This window comes from Malaclemys terrapin, chromosome 12 (assembly GCF_027887155.1).
Source record: "Malaclemys terrapin pileata isolate rMalTer1 chromosome 12, rMalTer1.hap1, whole genome shotgun sequence".
Classification (NCBI taxonomy): domain Eukaryota; kingdom Metazoa; phylum Chordata; order Testudines; family Emydidae; genus Malaclemys; species Malaclemys terrapin.
The window spans coordinates 26,149,802-26,169,001 of NC_071516.1; the positions used below are offsets into that span (position 1 = coordinate 26,149,802).

Consider the following 19,200-nt stretch of genomic DNA (forward strand, 5'->3'; position numbering starts at 1 on the left):
GAGTGCTATTAAATGAAGTCACAGTGAGGCCAAAAAATAGCAGCCTGCTTGTATTAAGGAGTTTGAGTTTGAGCTCTGGGGTCCACATGGCTCTTAAATATGGCTAGGGAATGTTAATCATCCCTTTCTCCTCCTCCTCTCCTCACTCTCAGCTCTGTAATAACCATCATTGTCTTGGCTTTTAGAACTTGCAAGGCACTGGCTTGGATGCCTTGGGGAGGAGCAGGGTGGAAATGCTTAGAGGGATAGAGAGAGCCTGGGGAGAGCTTTCCTTTCAGTGATGTGTGCATCTTTCTTGTTTCTGTGGCTGCAGGATCATCTCCAGAGGGAGAGGGACCAAAGGGAGAACTAGCAAGAAGGCTCCTCAGTGTCACCCGTGAAGTGATGCTGTAGGAAACCCCTGGACCATGAAGGGGTTAGGAGATAACAGAAGCCGCCACCTCTCCGATAACCTGGACTCCCCTCAAGACTCTCTTTATGCTGCCCAAGACAGGAACCCTTACCTCCTCAGTCCCACTGACTCCTACCCCGTGGATCCCCGGTTTCCAGCCCAGAATTCCCTCCATAGTGACTGTCTCCTCCCACTCAACAACCAGATTTCCAACAGCAGCACTTTCCCCCGTATCCATTACAACTCCCACTTCGAAGTCCCGGACGAGAACCCCTTCCCAAGCCATGCCCAAGCCACTAAGATCAACCGCCTCCCCGCAAACCTCTTGGACCAATTTGAGAAGCAGCTGCCCATTCACCGGGACGGCTTCAGCACCCTCCAGTTCCAGAGGAGCGACGCCAAGCACCGGAGCGAGAGCCCCGGGCGCATCCGACATCTGGTGCACTCCGTCCAGAAGCTCTTTGCCAAGTCACAGTCCCTGGAGGGCCCCACCAAGGGCAGCGTGAATGGCAAGAAGGGCACAGAGGACCCGAAGCAGAACCGGAGGAGCAAAAGCAAAGACCGGGCAAAGACCACCGAGACCAAACGCAGGCCCAGGTCCAACATATCAGGCTGGTGGAGCTCGGACGACAACTTAGATAGCGACACCTGCAGCTATCGCAATCCAATGGGCCTCATGACCCTGGGCAGGCAACCTGACCACAGCCAGCCTAGGTACTTCATGCACGCATATAACACCATCAGTGAGCACATGCTGAAATCCTCCAAGAGCAATAACGACCTCAAGGTCACCCCCTGCGCCAATATCCCCATCAGCAACGAGTCCAACTACATCAAACGGGGCTCCTGGTCCACGCTCACCCTTAGCCATGCCCGGGAAGTGTGCCAAAAGGCCTCTGCCACCATCGACAAAGCCCTGCTGAAATCCAAGTCCTGCCAGCAAGACTTAGCCTATCATTACTTGCAGGTGGGTGCCGCACTGGGGTTTGCTTCTGGTCTCTGCTGGGGGTGATGTTCCACTTGGTAAGGAGGGCTCTGGCTCGGTGAGCCCTGGGGCACTGCTTTGGTCTGACCAAAAAATTAATCCGCTCCTGCTACTTTAGCCATCAGCACAAGTCATTCTGATTTCTCCCCTCCCGCTTTATAACAGAATCATTTACAGAGCAGCCCACTGGGGTGTTACCAGGGGGAAGAAACAGCAACTGCAGGTGAAGTCTGAGTCGAATACTCCACCAGCCTTTCAAAGCATACCTGCAAAGGGCATTGGAGCAGTCATGTGTGCCCAGGGTGCCCACAAGATTGCTTGTCCAGAAGGGGGTGGCTCCCTGGCCAGATTCAGATGCACCTTCCATTATCTTTTTCATGCCCAAAGCCCATTGCAAATGTGACTCTTCAGAGCAAAGCTCTGTTGCCAGGAAAATGACCCAGTTCTATGCTCCTCACTAGGATGCACCTATCCCTAAAACTAACTCGATGTGATCTGTGTCTGTACAGCATCTAGTCCAGTGGGCCCTTAGTCCAGGAGTGGGGCTGCTGCTAGGTCCCACTGCAATACAATGACAATAATTTACCACAAGCCAAATGTTCCATAAAGGGGAATCTGATTTGTGCCACAATGACACACCTGTTCAGGACCAGCACTATAAACCACCGGTTCACTATGCGGTTTCCCTAAGTGGCTAATCCACATAAAAAGATAAAAGCCTACTACTACCACCAGTTAGTCCTCTAGCTCAAGTGGTAGCAGCTGACAATTTAATGTCGAAGGGTCCCAGGTTCAAATTGTGCTGGATCATTGCATAAGGATATTTAGACACAGGTCAATATTTCAACAGGCGCCACTTAAGAACACAAAACTTAACACAGGCTTAGACAGGGGAATACAAATAAAAGTCCAGGCCTGGGGGCGTAATCAGCTGGGCTATGTTTGTAAATCACAGGAGTGCATTTTTAACACAGGGGCATCAGTGGCTCTTCTGGCAGTGGGTTTGTGGTGTTCAAGGCGCAATTAATTATTGAAAAGCAGCCTGCTCCTCAAGCCTTGCTTTCCACTTCCCGCAAATCAAATTACTGAGGAATTTATTGGATCAGGAATGTCGTTAGTTGTTTTCCTTTGTGTTAAAGTGTTACCGGGTTAAATAGGCAGCCACAGAATACTCCAAGCCACCCAATGCTCAATACTCAATATGGGGAAATCCCCATGCGGTGTGCAGATGAGAACAGAATGAAATAACAGAGAGAAATGGAAACTACTCCAACACACCCGGGCTCCCAGCCACCAGCCCTCCTGAAGTCAGCTGGCCAGATCTTCCAGGCCCATACTAAGTTATTATCACTTCACTGGAAGTTTGGCCTGCAAGAGGATCTCAGGATAGAAGAAAGCATTACTTTGTGAAATAAATAATGAACCGCTCCTGAATTGCTTGAGAATCTGACCCGGGGTTGTGGCCACAACTGTGTCTCCAGCCCAGAGAGGAGGCGGGCAGCCCAGAGCTTCGGCTGGTATAAATCGGCGCAGCTCCACAGAAGCTGATGGAGTCACAGCAGCTGGGACATGGTTCCTTAGTCCCACTCCAGTCTGTGTAGGCAGCTGCCCAAGGCACAGAATCTAGAGGGCTCTAAACCTGGCAGGATAGCTTCAGGGCATTGCCCGTACAGGGACAGATGCTGTCCCTGCAACTGTCTGAGCAGCAGCAGCTAGGGCCACATCCCACCAGCCAGCGTGCACCGAGGGGGGCTGCTCCTTGCACTGCTAGGTAGTATCAGCCTAGGATCTGGGATTTACTTCCTATGGAAATGAAATTCGTGGGCTGAATCTGACTTTGACACGAGAGAGACCTAGGACCTCGCATCAGGAAGGGCTCGGAGCAGAGATGTGGTACAAAAGCTGTTACCAAACTGTGCTCTGTAAGTTCACTGGCAAACTCGGCTGAGCGTGGAGTGGCCCTGGGCGATCTGTGTGTGTTCAGGTAGCAGTAGGTGAGACTTGGTGGTTATGTGCATTCCTTCCACGACCTCCTTCCCAAAGCCAGGCAAAGCCTAGTGGTTTAGGATGAGTTTCCCTTTGGGCTTTTGGGGTTCCAATCCCAAATTCCAAGCATGACCCTCTGCAAAGCCAACCCAGGGGAAGAGTCTGCTCCAAGCCCTGTGCACTCAACCAGCCAATTCCTCCACCGCCCTCTCAGGGATATCTAGTGGGCGGGAGAGGGTCGCATCCCCCATGTAACCTAGGTGAACGGCTAGGTGAGCAGCAGTGCCGAGAGCTCCGGCTAGTCATTCTCAGGAAGGGACGGTCATGCATTGAACACCAAAAGGCAGGGAGGAGCATCCTCTGTCAAGCACAAGTGCAAAATCCAAACAGACCCTGCTGTCCAGTTCGCTACCGTGTGCCCTGCCCTCGTGTGCCTCTCTCCAGCGGCTGGGCGGCAGAGCTGGTGACATCTCCCTGGCTCCCAAAGGAGCTCTGCACGCCCCAAACTCAGGCCGGAAGGCAGCTGTGCCTTGCAGGAGTCGTGGTTAAAACTGGAAATGGGCCCAAGGAGCAAAGCCAGGCTCCAGAGTCCAGACCCAGAGCCAAGCTTCCCCACAGCTCGAGGGTGTGCAGGTCTGGGGTTTGGGCTCAAGAGGGTCTCCAGAGGAGAAATTTCAAACCTGAGCTATCTGCCCCAAAAACTAAGGAGCAGTTACTGGGGGGAGGCGTGGGAAACAGTGTGGCTACTCCAAGCCCCTATCTTGAGCCCTGGCACAGGCCTGGTTTGAGCACTGAAAAAGGTCACTGAATTTTTTTAAACCTTCCCCTTGCCCTTCAGTTCAGCATGTTACGCTCTGCGCTGCTAGGTCCGGACACAGGGCCCCCAAACACTAGGAGCCTGGCCTGGAGCCATTCACAACCTGGCCAGAAGGACCCCAAAGTCTCACCAGGAAGCTAGTCCTCCTGAGGGTTCCAGACCCAACGGCTTTGGGTGAGGGTCAGCTCCACAGCCATGTTGCCGGGTGTTCCTCTGCCCCTTCAGAGCTTTTACCCAGCTGCCGGTGCCTGATCCGGCTCCCATCAAAGTCCATGGGACTCTTTCCATTGGCGCTGGAGCAAGCCCTGGGTGAGACCTGTGGATGCAGGGCTACATCATTGGCCCCACACTGGAGAGGTGACAAATGAGTTGTCAGGTGCAGAGGGATGCTCCCTGATGACTGATTCCTACCTGTTGCCCCTCCACTCCTCTCCCCCACTGGCTAGGAGAACTGTAGTAAAGTGGTCATCAAGGAATTAATGGGGTGACTCAGAGTATTATGGGCTAGAGCTATGCTCTACCCTTCTCTTACTTCCTGTTTAGGAGAGGGGGGTGTTTCCCCCACCCTGACATGGCTGCATGCAGCAGCAGGTTCCCATCCTGCAGCACTGTAAGTAGAGGTTGTTTCTTGTGCACCTGGCTGTCCTGTTACAAGAAGGGCTCTGTGTCTGGGGTAGGAGGCAGGCCTGGAGGAGGAACCGAAGAAGCGTTACTGCAATGAGAGGCGTCCGGAGCCATTAAGCAGGCATTGAACATTGACTACAAGTGTCCAAAGCGAGGGGCTGCATGTTGCTGTTGTTCTGGGCTCGGTGGCATGCAAGCGCAGGTTGATCAGCAGCTTCAGTCCCCCACCCCCTGGGGTCGCGATAACATTGATGGGCCCAGATGAAGCAGGGAGCTCCCAAGCCAATCAGGAGCTGCAACCAGTACTTCTCCAGCCTCTTTTATTTATGAACGCTCAGTGGCTGAGATTAAGCAGAAGTGAGATGTTACCCACCAGCGTTTTATCTTGTCTGGTATCTTTGACTGCAGACGTACAGTTTGGGATGCTTTGGATTGGCGTCCCTGCTGACAACTAAGCCAGGGCCACAAACACCCAGTTTCCCAGACAACCGTGTATACGGCCCAGGGGCTAGAGTGCTGCCCGGGAGCCAGGAGAGCTCTTCTGTAGACTGACTGTATGACCCTGGGCCAGTCCCTCTCCCTGCCTGCCCATGGGCATAAAGCATGTAGTGACTGAGAGGTGGGCTGGCAGTGCGGAGGATTCCTCAGTAAGGATCCCAAAGGGCTTGATGGACTCTCTGGCCAGGGGATATACCCTGTCCTCAGCTGAGACAGGAAGGGTTAAACCCACAGGTACTGCATTAGCCACCAAGCCTGGAGGGGAGCTGACCACTGGGGAAGGTGGGACCTGACAAAGCATGTCAGCTTCTCCTTCGGCAGAGAGTTGCTTGTGGGCAGAAGGAACCAAGCTTCCTCCCAGAGACTGAGTCTAGGACTGAAGCATGAGGCTGGGAGTAGGCGTCCATCTTCCTTTCTCCCTCTCCTGCTTTCCCCCCCGGAGCCGGACCTGCTGGCCGCTTCCAAGGCGCAGCGCGGTGCCCCAGGACAAGTAGGGACTAGCCTGACTTGGCTCCACAGCACCGCTGACAGGACTTTTAACGGCCCGGTCGGCAATGCTGACCGGAGCCACCAGGGTCCCTTTTCGCCTGGGTGTTCCGGTCGAAAACTGGACACCTGGTCACCCTACTTGCCCTCCGCAACCAGGCTGAACCCTCTTTGGCTCTGCCCTTTTGTGTCTTCCTGCTTGTTTCCCACAGGAAGCCTTAGCCATTCTCTCCACCTATGTGTGTGCATGTACATGTATGCGCCTCAATGCTTGTGTGTGCACACATGTGTGCATGCTTATATTGCATGCATGCGCATTTGTGTCTGGGCATGTGTTCCTTTGAGCGTGTACGTGCATGCTGTTGTGTATGTGATACGTCCCTATGTCCGTATGCATGTTTGCACCTGTACATGTGTTTGTGTGCCTGCTTCTGTGCGTGTAAACATGGCAGGGATGCACGTGTGTGAGCGCATGTTTGTGTGGGTGGTGTACGTGTACTTTCAGAATTGCTGGTTGTCCCTAAAACTCCTCCATCTAGCTGGCTCCAGCTGAAGCAATGGTCACAGAGTGGCTCGTCTGTATATGCCCACAGCCTGGAAGGTGGATTTTCCACTTCACTGCCTTTCCCTTTATGTTAACGCTCTGTTTGTTTGGGTGATTAGGGAATGCTCTGGGCAGACTCATGGCAGGGGAGCCCTCTGCAGTGTTCCAAGCCCCCTCCCCACTCCACTCATTATCCTTTGGCTATTTCCCCGAGAAACAGAACACGGAAGCCGAATGGCTGTAGTGGTGCTGGAACGGGTCCGTTTGCCCCAGCGCTCTGCAGGGATAGGGTCACGAGCACCGGGATAGGATTTCAGCCAGCAGGCGAGAGCCGAGGCTGCAGGTTAGAAGGGAGAATAGCGTTTGTGTGACTCCCCTCTCTGGGGTCTAGGGTTCACGTCCAGGGGATGCCAAATGATGGCAAGGAAGTGGAAAAGAAGCTAAGGGTGACGCCATAAATCCCATGGGAGTTCCCATTACTTACCTGGGGCCCTGCTCCGCAGGGAGTCCTTGGGCGTTTGCCATTCCCGCTTGTCACTGGGATCAGGATTTGCCCCCAGCTGACCTGTCAGCTAGCTAAACACCTGGATCCTGACTGAACCCCTGTTCCTGTCAATGGCAAAACCGGCCTGGACTGCAGTGGGAGCAGGGATGGGCCCATGGTAAGTTGCAGACAGTGCTGGGGTACGTACAAGGTGAGGGGCAATAGAAAAAACCTAGCACCCTTCTGTCAAAGACCTCACGGGCACCCCTGGATGGTATTATCATCCCCAGCTGGGAGAACATCCCCTTCAGGCTGGTCTAATTCATGCCTGGGCCACAGGTTACTTGCAGGCTTAAACTAGTGTAACTGGTGGATTCTCTGTACGTTGAAGTCTTTAAATCATGATGTGAGAATGTCAGTGACTCAGCCAGAGGTTAGAGGTCTATTACAGCAGTGGGTGGGGAGGTGCTGTGGCCTGCGATGTGCAGGAGGTCAGACTAGATGATCACGATGGTCTCTTCTGACCTTAAGTCTATGAGTCTATGTCACTGATCTCTGTAGAGTTACTCCTGATTTACTCCAGTATAAGTGAGAGGAGCATCAGCCCTGCTTTTCATATTGACATGGAAGCAGGAACAAGATGGTGTAACAGAGAACCCCAATGAATGCCAGCTTGTTTGTCCGGCAGCGTCTGCTGGTTTAGGGCACCGGAGCTCTGTTTCCTTATCATGTTTTCTTTAACACTAGAGGCTGAACTTAGGGGCCAGATTCTCAGCTGTTGTCAGTCAGCGTAGATTTCAGCAGTGCTGCATCCGTTTACGTGAGCTGAGGATCTGGGCCCGGATCTTCATCCATGTCTCAAGAGAGCAGAGCTTTAGAGGACGTGAGCCAGGTTTTTAAAGGAATTTGGATGCAGACAGTTGCCCAGTGGGATTCTCAAAGCCACCTGAGGTGCCTAGGCATGTTTGAAAATCCCACTAGGCACCTACCTGAATCTTTAGGTGCCTAAATCCTTTAAAAAAACCTGCCACTCTGCCAGCGAGTGATATCTGGGAATCTGAGGAGGAGCTTTCTACTGACCTTGTGCAGTCACTAACAACTAAATCTGTTTGTTCCACTCTGGTGCATCAAATTCAACCGATTTCCATCAAAAGAGCTTTTTGCCTTCGATGCCCCTCAATTGGTCGTTTGAGCACCTCGAGATGGCTTTGACCTTTGCATCTGGATTTCTGCTTTTGCAGGACACAAAGTAGTGTGTGTGCGCGGGCGGAACAAGAGACAGACAACCTGACTAGAAGTGGATGGTTGCTGCAGTGTGTCCATTAGTTTCTCTTCAGTGAAGTTGATGGAGATTGTCAATAGGACAGGTTTCAGAGTAGCAGCCGTGTTAGTCTGTATCCGCAAAAAGAACAGGAGTACTTGTGGCACCTTAGAGACTAACAAATTTATTTGAGCATAAGCTTTCGTGGGCTACAGTCCACTTCTTCGGATGCATAGATCCATTCTATACATCCGAAGAAGTGGGCTGTAGCCCACGAAAGCTTATGCTCAAATAAATTTGTTAGTCTCTAAGGTGCCACAAGTTCTCAATAGGACAGTGCATCATAGGAAATATATCGTGTTTGTGTTCTGGCATTGATGGTTTTTCACATCAAAAGTTTGGCAAAAGTCTGCCCCAGCAAAGAGATATTGGGGCAGTAGAGTTCAAGAAAATTACTCAGTTGGCATCTCAGAATATCCAACTGCATATGGTGCCATGTTAGCTTGCACTGCACAAGCCTAGCTAGGAGCCGATTCTGACACTGCATGAGGTAGTGCTTAGACCAGGGACCTGAGTTCTTATCCCTACCCTCCCACTGGACCTGTAGGGTGAATATGAGTGAGTCACATAGGTCAAGATTTTCCAGTGACTTGTGACGGTGCGAGCCCAATACATCCTAGAGGGAGTTCAGAAAGTGCCGAGCAGCAGCCCTTGGAAATTCAGGCCCCTTTAAGGTGTCTCAGGTTGGGCACCCAAAATCACAAGTCAGTTTGGAAAATCATGGCTTTAACCTCTCTGTGCTGCAGCTCCCACCTGTAGAGTGGGGCCAGCAATCCTTCCTTTCTCCCAGCCTTCGCCTTACCAAGCTGGAAGCTCTCTGAGGCAGGGACTGTCTCTCACAGGATGTATGTACTTAGCACTATGAAGCTTTGATCTTGGTTGGGGTCTCGAGGCTCTACATTCAGGCGCCTGCATTTGTCCATCAGGGTGGGTGATTAGCTGTCTCTTGGCATGGGCTCTCCCCCGCTTTGCATTCCCACCATGTGTCCAGGGCAGGTAGCAAGCCGAGAAAGGAACATTTCCATTTCCTCAGCTGGGTTTTGGACTCCCCCTGCTCCCGACCCGCCAGCCCGCGGTGGGCACGCAGCTGTGCAGACTGGCGCCGTGAGTGCTGTCAGTGCCAGGCGGGTGAGTGCTCCTGACGTGCAATTAACAAGGTGAGGACAAGGCAGGCGGAGAAATCCAATCTCCAGTCAGACGTGACTCGGAGGCGGCCGGTGTAAAAGTGCTTCCAGAAGCCTCTTGTCACCTTCATTAGGAAAGGTCAAAGCCAATCACCCCAGCGGTGATTTGAGAAGAACAGGGCTGTTATTAGGATAATCTGTCACCAGAGCCAGCTCACCATCCCCAGGGACACACAGCAGGTAGCAGCAGCATGTTCCGGAGCCAGTGGCCACTCCCCAATAGCCTCTCTGTCCTGTGGTCTGTCTGGATGGCCATCCTGCCCTGGGGCACACACCCCGAGCCAGAGCATGGAGCTGGGGTGCAGGTCACAGAGCAAAGCACCTCCTGAGGCAGAGCTAACAATTGGGGCTGAGGCGAGTGACACACAAACCTCTCCGCATTGGAGGTTTGCACTGAATGTGTCACAAGTGTGGGGAGTTGGGCAGCCTCAGCTTGGTCTCCAGCAGGGATTCGGCACAGAGCCCAGTGCTGTGGCAACAGCTGAGCATCTCCTCAGGAGGCAGCATACCAAACAACTGGATGAACCCAGTAAGGATCGGTGAGGGGGGAGGGAGGGGAGTGGGTTTTGGGGGGAATGGACAGAGAGAGGGCCTGGGAGTCTCAGGAAGGCCAAGAAACCTGGAACCAAACCCCACCCCAAAGTGAGGGCCTGGAGAGGCCTCTACTCCCCCAGCCTTGGCCTCCTGTGGCACAAACGATGCCCTCTCTGGCTCTGGGTCTCTGCCTCTCTGGTGGGGAGGGACCCAGCATGGAATAACCGCCGGGGCCTGCTCACCCCCTCAGGGAGCTGGGCCTGGCTGGGCTGGATTTCATGGGAGTTTTGCCAGTGACTCCGCTGGGATTTCAGCCGGAGCCCCCAGTAGAAGCTGTGGGGCACCTCATGGTGCATTATCCAGCCCAACCCTCCCAATGATTTGGGTCCAACGCAGCCTTCTGCGCTGACACGCTGTGCTGGGCCTGGGGTGCCCTTTGCCCAGCTGTAAAGAGACACGCCAGGGATTAGACTGTATATGGGTGATAATAGTACCCCATAACATCTGCCCCATAACAATCTCCACCCTCCTGCACCAGGCATAGGCCACTTGGTAACTGCCAGGGGCAGGCAGCAGTGCCCCAAGATCAGCTTAATGCATCTGGGCCATTTGGAGCTTTCCTACATCTTCCCTTTTCTTGAAGGCAGCTGGTCTTTGGACACCAGATCCAGCCGAGACGGGCCATTGGACTGATCTGCTCTGACAATTCCTGAGTCCCTATCTCGGTTCTCTTTCCCCCTTAAGCTTGTTGCTCTCCATAAGGCCCCTGAGTTCCCACTGGATACCCAAAGGGGCCATGCCAGGGCTCAGTCTGTTTTTTCAGTAAAAAAAGATAGTGAGCCTGGCATGCCGCCTGACTAGGAACCTGGCTGCTTGTGGTCACAAAGTGGAGTGAGAAAATGCCAACAGTAGCAATGCTGCCCGAGCAAATGGCATCAGCGCTTGGTTAAAACAGCAGCTCTCAAACCTTCCCACCCCAGGATCCCCCCCTCCTGTTTAGCAATATGGGGAGGATGGGATGGCCGTGACCCCCATGCCTGTTCATGGCCCCACGTTGAGAACTCCTGTGTCACAGGTATTGATTAGAGCACACAAACATCCCTAGGGGATTTCAAGAGAAAAGCTCATTCTCCTGCAGCGAGGCTTTTGGGTTGGAGGATGCAAACAAGAAAAGGAGCGTTGCTTCAGATTAGCCCTTGGGTTTGACAGCACTTAGCCATGATACCTCACTTGGCATTTCCAATCACTGAGCAAACATTAACTGCTTAATCCTCCCAGCAGCCTGGCAGTAGGTAAATAGGACTCACTCTTCTACAGAGGCAGACTCACCAGCTCAGGTGCAGTGACTTGCACAAGGCCAATGGCAGCACTTCACTACTCTCCAGTACTGGTCCCAGACCAGCAGCTTACAGCAGCAGCAATGCTGCCTGTAGGGCTTGAGAAGGTTATGGTCATGCACATTTCTGTAAGGAAGAGCTGGAGTCCGAACTCAGGAGTTCCTGGCTCCTCGGCCTAGGTCCAATCTATTCTTTATTTACATTGTGGTAGCACGTAGCAGCCCCCCCAGAACACCAGAGCCCCATTGTCCTGGGTGCTGCAAATACACACTGCAAGTACACCCCAAAGAGCCTGCAATCAAAAGGAAAGACAAAGGATGGGGAAATGTTACAGGTGAGGAACTGAGACACAAAGTGACTTGCCCAAGGTGATGCAGGAAGTCTGTGGTACAGCAGGAAATTGAATCCAGGTGTCCTGAGTCCAAGGCCAGTGCCTTATCCACAGGACCACCCTTCTCTGTCTAGTAAGCCCCATAGTTTTCCTTGTTAGAAGGCTTTGGCCACCATCAGGAGCTCTCAAGTCCAATTCAGCCTCCCTTACCCCCATTGATTTCACTGGGACTGTTTGTCTAGTAAGGTATTAATCAACCTAAAGATGGCAGAACTGAGCCTTTCAGCTGGAAATCTGTGATTGTTAGGGGATATTAGAAAGTGAGATCCCCCTAAGCCAATGGCCTTTATTCTCCTTGCATCTGTCTCATCTCAGGTTTTAGTCCACTGACAGCTCCATGAATCAAGCATTAGTTGCCAATTTAGGGCTGTTGGTGAAGACCACTACAGCCCTGTATCCAGTCCCAGAGCAAGAGAACAAGAGAGCATCACTCCATTAAATCAGTGGCCAGGACATGCAGTATTCATAAAAGCAAACTATTTTTTCAGTCCAGCTGCAATTCACTGAGACGCTGAGGGCCCAGCACACTCTCGGCACACCATGCTAACCCAGTCAGGCTCCGGTGGGACTCAGGAGGTGCTGGCCTGTTGCACAAGGGTGAATCTCATCTGCAGTGTGAGGCCAGCCTGCAGCATTTTCTGCCTCAGGAAGTCAGGTAGCTTGACTTAAGGAAGGGCTGGCTAACTGGTGTAATGCTACATGCTAAGACTTGCGTAATCAAACTTCATGCTTCATGGCATAAGGTGATGACTCTAGGAGTCAGAAAGGACTTGTTTTGCCCATGCACAACATAGCATAGCTGGCCAGGTACATATTAGTATGTGGGGTTTTCTCCATTCCTCTGATGCATCAGCTATTAGCCATGGCTGGAGCCAGGATACCGGACTTGAGGGGCCTGCTATGGTTCCTCCAACTCCCATGTTCCTCTTCCTCCCAGAGGTTCCTTCCTTCCTAGACACAGACCGTCAAGGTGCTGCATTGTTCTTCCAGGTGCCTCAGGGAGAGTGGAACAATACGCTGTCTCGGGACAAAGACAACGAGATCCCGTGCCGGCGCATGCGGAGCGGGAGCTACATCAAAGCCATGGGGGACGATGACAGCGAAGATTCAGAAACCAGCCCCAAACCGTCCCCGAAAACTGCGGCTCGGAGGCAGAGTTACCTCAAGGCCACCCAACAGTCCCTGAGTGAGCAGAGCACTGCACACAGGTAACCAGCTCTGGGCTCCTTTGCACCCAGGTGCTCCAATGTCAATCCCAGGGTGGTCCAAGGAATTCTAATGATGGCATCCATATCTAACCTGGAGCATTGCATGCTGGGCCTTCCAGCATCCATGTTGAAGATGGGTTGGGGTGCCATCTCCTTCATTTTTTCCAGCTGAGTGTGACCTTCAGCCTCATGGGAAATTATCAATGCTGCCCTCATTTGGGCAGAGGTTGGGCACCTTGGGAGAGGGAGGTTGGGAAGCAGGGAGCAGGAGGAGAAAAATGGGGAAGATGAAGATAAGGTGGAGGAATTGAGCGGTTGGTTGTTCCCCAGTCATTCTAAACTAACCCTAGGTGTGTGAAATTGCACAGGATCTCTATCCCCACAACGTTGGTTCGGAGAGTAGGAAAAGACATAGGGACAGGTCATGAGACGGTGTACCTTGCCTTCAGTGAAGCTACACTGGTTTACACCTAGGGTGACCAGACAGCAAGTGTGAAAAATCGGGACAGGGGGTGAGGGGTAATAGAAACCTACATAAGAAAAAGACCCAAAAATCGGGACTGTCCCTATAAAATTGGGATATCTGGTCACCCTATTTACACCTAAGAGGATCTGGCTCTTAAAGAGGAGTGAAGCTTAAACAAGGCAAAGCTGCTTAGACATGGAAGGTGACTTGTAGCTGGGTATCTCCCAGCATGGCCACATGTTCACATTCATATGCTGGCCTTTGGATCCCAGAATCCCTTTGCACCGGGGCACCTCCTTTGATGTGCTACTGCAGCTAATCCGAAGGTTTCTGGGGAGCATCTGTAAGTGAAAGTCACCAGCAACAAGCTGCATGGGATGGGATGGGGGACTGGGTGGGTTGCCAAGCTGGGTGGAGGACAACAGCAAGAAAAGATGAGACCAGGAGAGGGGAGCCAAGGCCAAGTATTGGGGGTGACGGGGAGGTACCAGCTGTCTGGGATCCAAACAGAAAGTGAAGGAACTGGAGCGTAGCAAGGGAGAGTGAGAGGTAAGGAGGCCCCACCTGTATATGGGGCAGGTGCTGCTACATCCACCCTGTAAACAGCTGCTCCCCCAGCAGCCCATGGGCTCTCCCCCCGACTAGCTGTCCTGGTGCTGATTTCCCCAAGCCCTTTAACTGCACTGGATTGAAATTCACAGAGGAGACACTGCCAACTCTAGTGAAGACAGAGCGTGAGCACAAACGGATCAGGAAGGGGTAGACGTGGAGACAGGAAATTAACCGAATGTGATTTGGCTTGAAATAATACATGCTAATATGTCCGGGGGGAAGTAATCAGAGACGCCAGCAGGGCGGGGAGCGCTGGGGAGCAGCAATGCACAGAGACCTCGGCGCAGTAGTGGATTGCAAATGAGATGCAGCTTTGCCACGTGATACGGCGGGAACAAGAACACAGTTTGGAGGGTGACATTGTGAGAGCATCTGGTCACCAAACAGGGAGGTAACGGCCCCTATCCAGGGGCTTGGCTCTCCTCTTACTGCACCACTGTGAACCCAGTGACTTCCATACGGGTTCTCCTGATTCACAGCAGCCTAGGAGAGGAGAACCAGGCCCTGCACATCTCTGGGGCATCCAGCCCTCGGGTATTGCATTCAGCTCTGCACACCTCAGTCCCAGGAAAAAGTGGACAAGCTGGGGGAAGTTCAGCGATGCAGTGACCTAGGAGGCGAGATCAAAAGAGCAAAATACATCCAGCATGGCCAAGGGACGACAAAGGGGGAAGCAAGAGAGCTGCTTTCCATAAGGCCAGCGAGGAGCAGGGAGGAGTTATTTGGAGGCATAGGATGACACTAAGCCAAGGAAAGTGTTGCCTGGCTCTCAGGCAGTTCTGTCAAGCTGCGCACTAGTGTCCCGAGGGGAGCGGTGCACGCCCTATCGCTTGGGGTGGGTAAGCCAAAGCACTAGAAACGTGCTGTAGGGACCATTAGAGAGACAAGGTGGAGGAGGTGATATCTTTTGTTGGACCAGCTTCTGTTGGGGGGAGAGACAAGCTTTCGAGCCACAGAGCTCTTCTTCAGGGCTGGGCATAACAGGGTCTGGCCCGGCTATGACTACACTGCACTATAGAGACCCTGTGCACTGGCCCTAGGAGACTGGACTAGAAGGGGGTGAAGAGGGGCTTGACTACACTACAGGTTTGGTTGGTGTAACTTATGTCACGCAGGGGTGTGAGTTACACTGACCTAAGCGCCGGCGTGGACAGCACTACCCCCTCTCGCAGAGGTGGAGTTATTATGCCAACAGAAGAGCGTTTTCACTGGATGTGCTACAGTGACCCAGCTGCACCAGGACAGCTGTAGCACTTCTAGTGTAGACTACTCCTAGATCTCTTCCCTGTCTAACTCCTGTACCTGAGTGAATAAAGTCACACACCCCAGGTTCTGTCCTGTGCCTAGCTCTGTTCTTCTGACCTTTGCCCTGCTCCCTCATTCCCAAGTGGGCAAGAGAATTGGGAAGATCTGGGCACAAACTGCACATATCCAGACTAAATAAAACACCCCACCCAGATGAAGGGCTGCCACAGGACTAACTGGTGAATAGAGAAATCCACCCTCTGTAGCAACAATGTGAGGCCTAGCGCCATCTGCTGGCAGCTCCTCCTTGCTTTCCCATCACCTCCAGTTATTTTTAGGTGCCGCCTGTTTAGCGTCCGTCACTTATCAGGAGTGGGCTGTTCAGATCCAGACTGGCCAACAAGCATCAATAGCACCTGCTGCTGCTCTTGCCCATTCAGGGATTCTCACCAGCTGTGGGGAAACCTTCCTGGAGTTGCCCATTAAAACTGGCCTGTGCTTGGTGAAAAGGCCAATGGATGAGACTGTTTATCTGCAGCAAAACCAGTGGGTTGAGTCTCCAATGTTGGCCAAGATAAAGGGGGATCTGACCGGCAGTACTGGGGTACAGGGGAGGAGTCCAAGTAGAAATAGGGAGATGAGGAACCGCGGTATCTTGATAGATTGAACGGAGGTGCAGAACAGTGAGTCAGGTCTCCTGGGTTCTATTCTCAGCTCTGCTACAGACCCACTGTGTGGCCCTGGGCAAAACGCTTGCCCACATTCTGCCTCAGTTTCCCAATGGAAAAATAGTCTTAATAGTATTGACCTTCCTCACTGGGGGGAGGGGGGTAGTGTGGATAAAGTGCATGGGGATCCTGGAGTGGAAGGCGCTATGCATGCGCAAAATGCTACTGCTAATTCTCCTGACACTGCTCCTACCCATCACACTACTCCTGCTCCAGCAAAGGGAGGTATCCGTGTTCCCCAGACAGCTGGAGAGAGCCCCCTTGGGCAGAGTCATCTCAGCAGCTTGATGAAAGTGCCAAACACAGTAGTGCGGAAGGTAAGGGACGCCACTCCCTGCAGGCCACCTGAGATCAGCCAGTGGGTTCCCACCATCTGGGCTGGGCTGTCTTGGGCAGGGCCCTAAACTGGCACTTGCCTCCTCTGTTGGACCAACAGGAGCCCAAGGCTGTTAACTTCCAGGGCACAGCGTGAAGTCTAACCCTGCCGTCCACACTCAGGCAAGCCCCACCAAGGGAGATTTGCCTAAGGAAGCACTGACTGAGTAAACCACCCATCAGATTTGGGCCCAGCTCTCTCTCCTTGTAGGCGGTCAGCCTGGGTAGGTGATGGGGAGTGTTGGAGGGGATCCGTGAGGGGGTAACGTTGCTGTTACTTTTTATTGGTGCATTTGACAAGCCCGGAGTCAGTGTAAGGGGACAGTATTAAATCTCCCTGTGGCCTCCTTTCCCAGCTCATTTCCCTAGATATCTGTTTGGCAGCAGGATGAGTGAGGAGTGATGGATAAACAGCCACAGGACCCTTCATTACTCGGGCCAATCAGCACCTCATTAGTTGGCAGGATACAAACACCTGCCAAAGTACCTTGCTGGGGGGCTGGGCTACTCATCCGAACCCTGACCAGAAGAGAGAGGATTACGTTGACCTCCATGACAGGTGATCACATCAGGATGAGGGGCATCGGGGCCAGATTCAAAGCTCATTGGAGTCAATGAGAAGACTCCTGTTGATGTCAGAGGGCTTTGGACAGGGCCCTCAATGGCAAGGTTGGTCATGGACTCCAGCGGGAGCAGGTCCAGGCCCAGTTTGTTTCTTGGATCCTTGGAAGAGGCCCTGAGTTACGTGCTGGTGGCTGCACAAAGGCTGGCAGGGCGAACCCAGCTGCCCGCTTTCCCAGGCCTGCAGCGGAGCGTCCTGCATTGCAGGCTCTAGGGGGTCGCTGCATGGCACTGCCCATGATCAGCCATCCAGAAGTGGCACTAGGCATTCCTTTAAAATATGGCCCATGAGAGTGCCAGAGCCATGCTTAGCGGGATGAGTTTGGGGAAGGAAGGGCTTAGACCTCTGCGCTTCCCCGCAATTTCAGTGTGCCCGGCAGTGCCTGAGGTGCAATTCTGTGGAGCAGTATTGCCACCCAGTGGCCATTCAGGGTTTTCCTGGCCAGGTGTATATGTCTGTATAAACCAGGGGTCGGCAACCTTTCAGAAGTGGTGTGCCGAGTCTTCATTTATTCACTCTGATTTAAGGTTTTGCGTGCCAGTAATACATTTTAACCTTTTTAGAAGGTCTCTTTCTATACATCTATAATATATAACTAAACTATTGTTGTATGTAAAGTAAATAAGGTTTTTAAAATGTTTAAGAAGCTTCATTTAAAATTAAATTAAAATGCAGAGTCCCCCGGACTGGTGGCCAGGACCCGGGCAGTGTGAGTGCCACTGAAAATCAGCTCGCGTGCCGCCTTCGGCACACGTGCCATAGCTTGCCTACCCATGGTATAAACCAATGTCCCAAGAGAGTCCCTGTGGAACTTTTTGCCAGAGGATGTTGGGAAGGCCAAGACTATAACAGGGTTCAAAAGCTGATAAGCAATGTGTATGGCGTTGGGTAACCGGAGTGCCACAGGGCCCATTTTATCCTGTGTGTTACAGCAGTTCCCTCACGGTGCTGGTACTAGGTGCTGTGCACACACAGTGAGGCCCTGCCCAGAAGAGTTGGTGATTAGAACCGCTCAGGAATTTCATGGAATAAGCCATTTTCCATCAAACCCCCTCTTGCTGACCAGCCCCAGTTGCAGTCTAGAGGCAGAGAAGAGGCCGAGAGCTGGGAGGTGACTTGCCTAGGCCAGCAGTAACACAGCTAGGAAAAGACCCCAGGTTGCCTGACTCCCAGTCTCACACCCTAGCCACTGGCCCACACTGCCTTTGTGTCTGATGCTTGCTGTTCATGCTGTCCCCCAGAATGGAGGAGAGTCCAGCGTGGCAGTCAGCACCTAGGCTAACCCCCCCCCCCCCATATGGGCTGGTTTAATTTGGGGGACAGTGACGGGGGGGGTGTCTGGCATCCATCCTCTCCCCCCACCCTTTCATTTCAACACGCTGAAAGGCCTCATATCTGTGCCAGCTGTGGGTCTGTCTGCACGAACTCAGCTTAGCCAAGCCTCAGGCAGCTCTCACAAGCTCGGCAAGGTGCTTCTTCTACTCCTGTTCTCCTGGCACTGAATATGGGGCCCTGGATTCCTAGAGCCTGATTGGCTTCTGGATTTCCTTGCACTGCATAAATGGTGCCAGAGGGCGATGTCAGCTTGAGCACTTGCCCTTTCCTGCATCTGGAAGGCTTGGCTGGTTGCACTGAGGGTTATAAACCCCCATGGCTGCCTCGCTCATCGCCTGCTAGGGGGGGCTTCCTCTCAGTCTCTCTCTCCCTTTGCCCTGCAGGAGCCTGGACCGCCTGGACTCCGTCGAGATCCTCTTACCTCCAAAGTTCCCAAGCTGGGAGGAAGAATACAACCAGCTCACTGACAACATGGATGAGTCCAGCTGTATCAGCCAGGTGAGCGTGAGCAGCATCAGTTCCACCCAGAGCCAGCCGCAGCAGGGCGGGCAGGACGCAGGTAGGGGTGTTCCCAGAGGAAGAGGAAGGGGATTGGTAGGCGGAAGGAGACAGTAGAGTGGGTGGTGGGAAGGGATTTTCCTTTGTGCCACAAAACCAAGCAGGGCGCATGCAGCTGATGGGAAGCTACTCTCTTTCAGCATTGCCAGCGCACCCAAATTCAGGCATGTAACTCCCTGCTAGGCCAGCAAACAGCTCTGCTAATGCACTGGAATCCTGATCTATAATAGCCCCCTCGTTCCAGTCCTGGGCCTCCACACAGCTTGCCAATGCCGCTGAATTCAGACCCAGCGCTACCCACTGGGATTTCAGTCCTGGGGCCCACCACAGCCCTGCAAATGGACATTAATGATGAAATACCAAACCTGCTGCTGCCGTAGGCCTTGGCATCTGCAGATCTCTGCCAATTCAACTCAGGGCTTGTCTACACACAGAGTTGCACTGGTTTAGCTAAAGATGTGATGTTGCA

The 19,200-nt window shown here is 52.9% G+C and overlaps 1 protein-coding gene across 2 annotated transcripts in view; it reads left to right on the top strand.

Annotated features, from left to right (window-relative positions):
- The first annotated feature begins 392 nt into the window (after window positions 1–392).
- Window positions 393–19,200, top strand: part of DLGAP4 (DLG associated protein 4) — a 104,067-nt gene continuing 85,259 nt past the window's right edge. For both annotated transcript variants that reach the window (XM_054045336.1, XM_054045337.1), the window contains exons 1-3: window positions 393–1,358; window positions 12,573–12,790; window positions 18,557–18,671. In XM_054045336.1, the coding sequence (XP_053901311.1) occupies window positions 408–1,358; window positions 12,573–12,790; window positions 18,557–18,671 (1,284 nt within the window). In that variant the 5' untranslated portion in view covers window positions 393–407. The remainder of the gene's footprint in view (window positions 1,359–12,572; window positions 12,791–18,556; window positions 18,672–19,200) is intronic.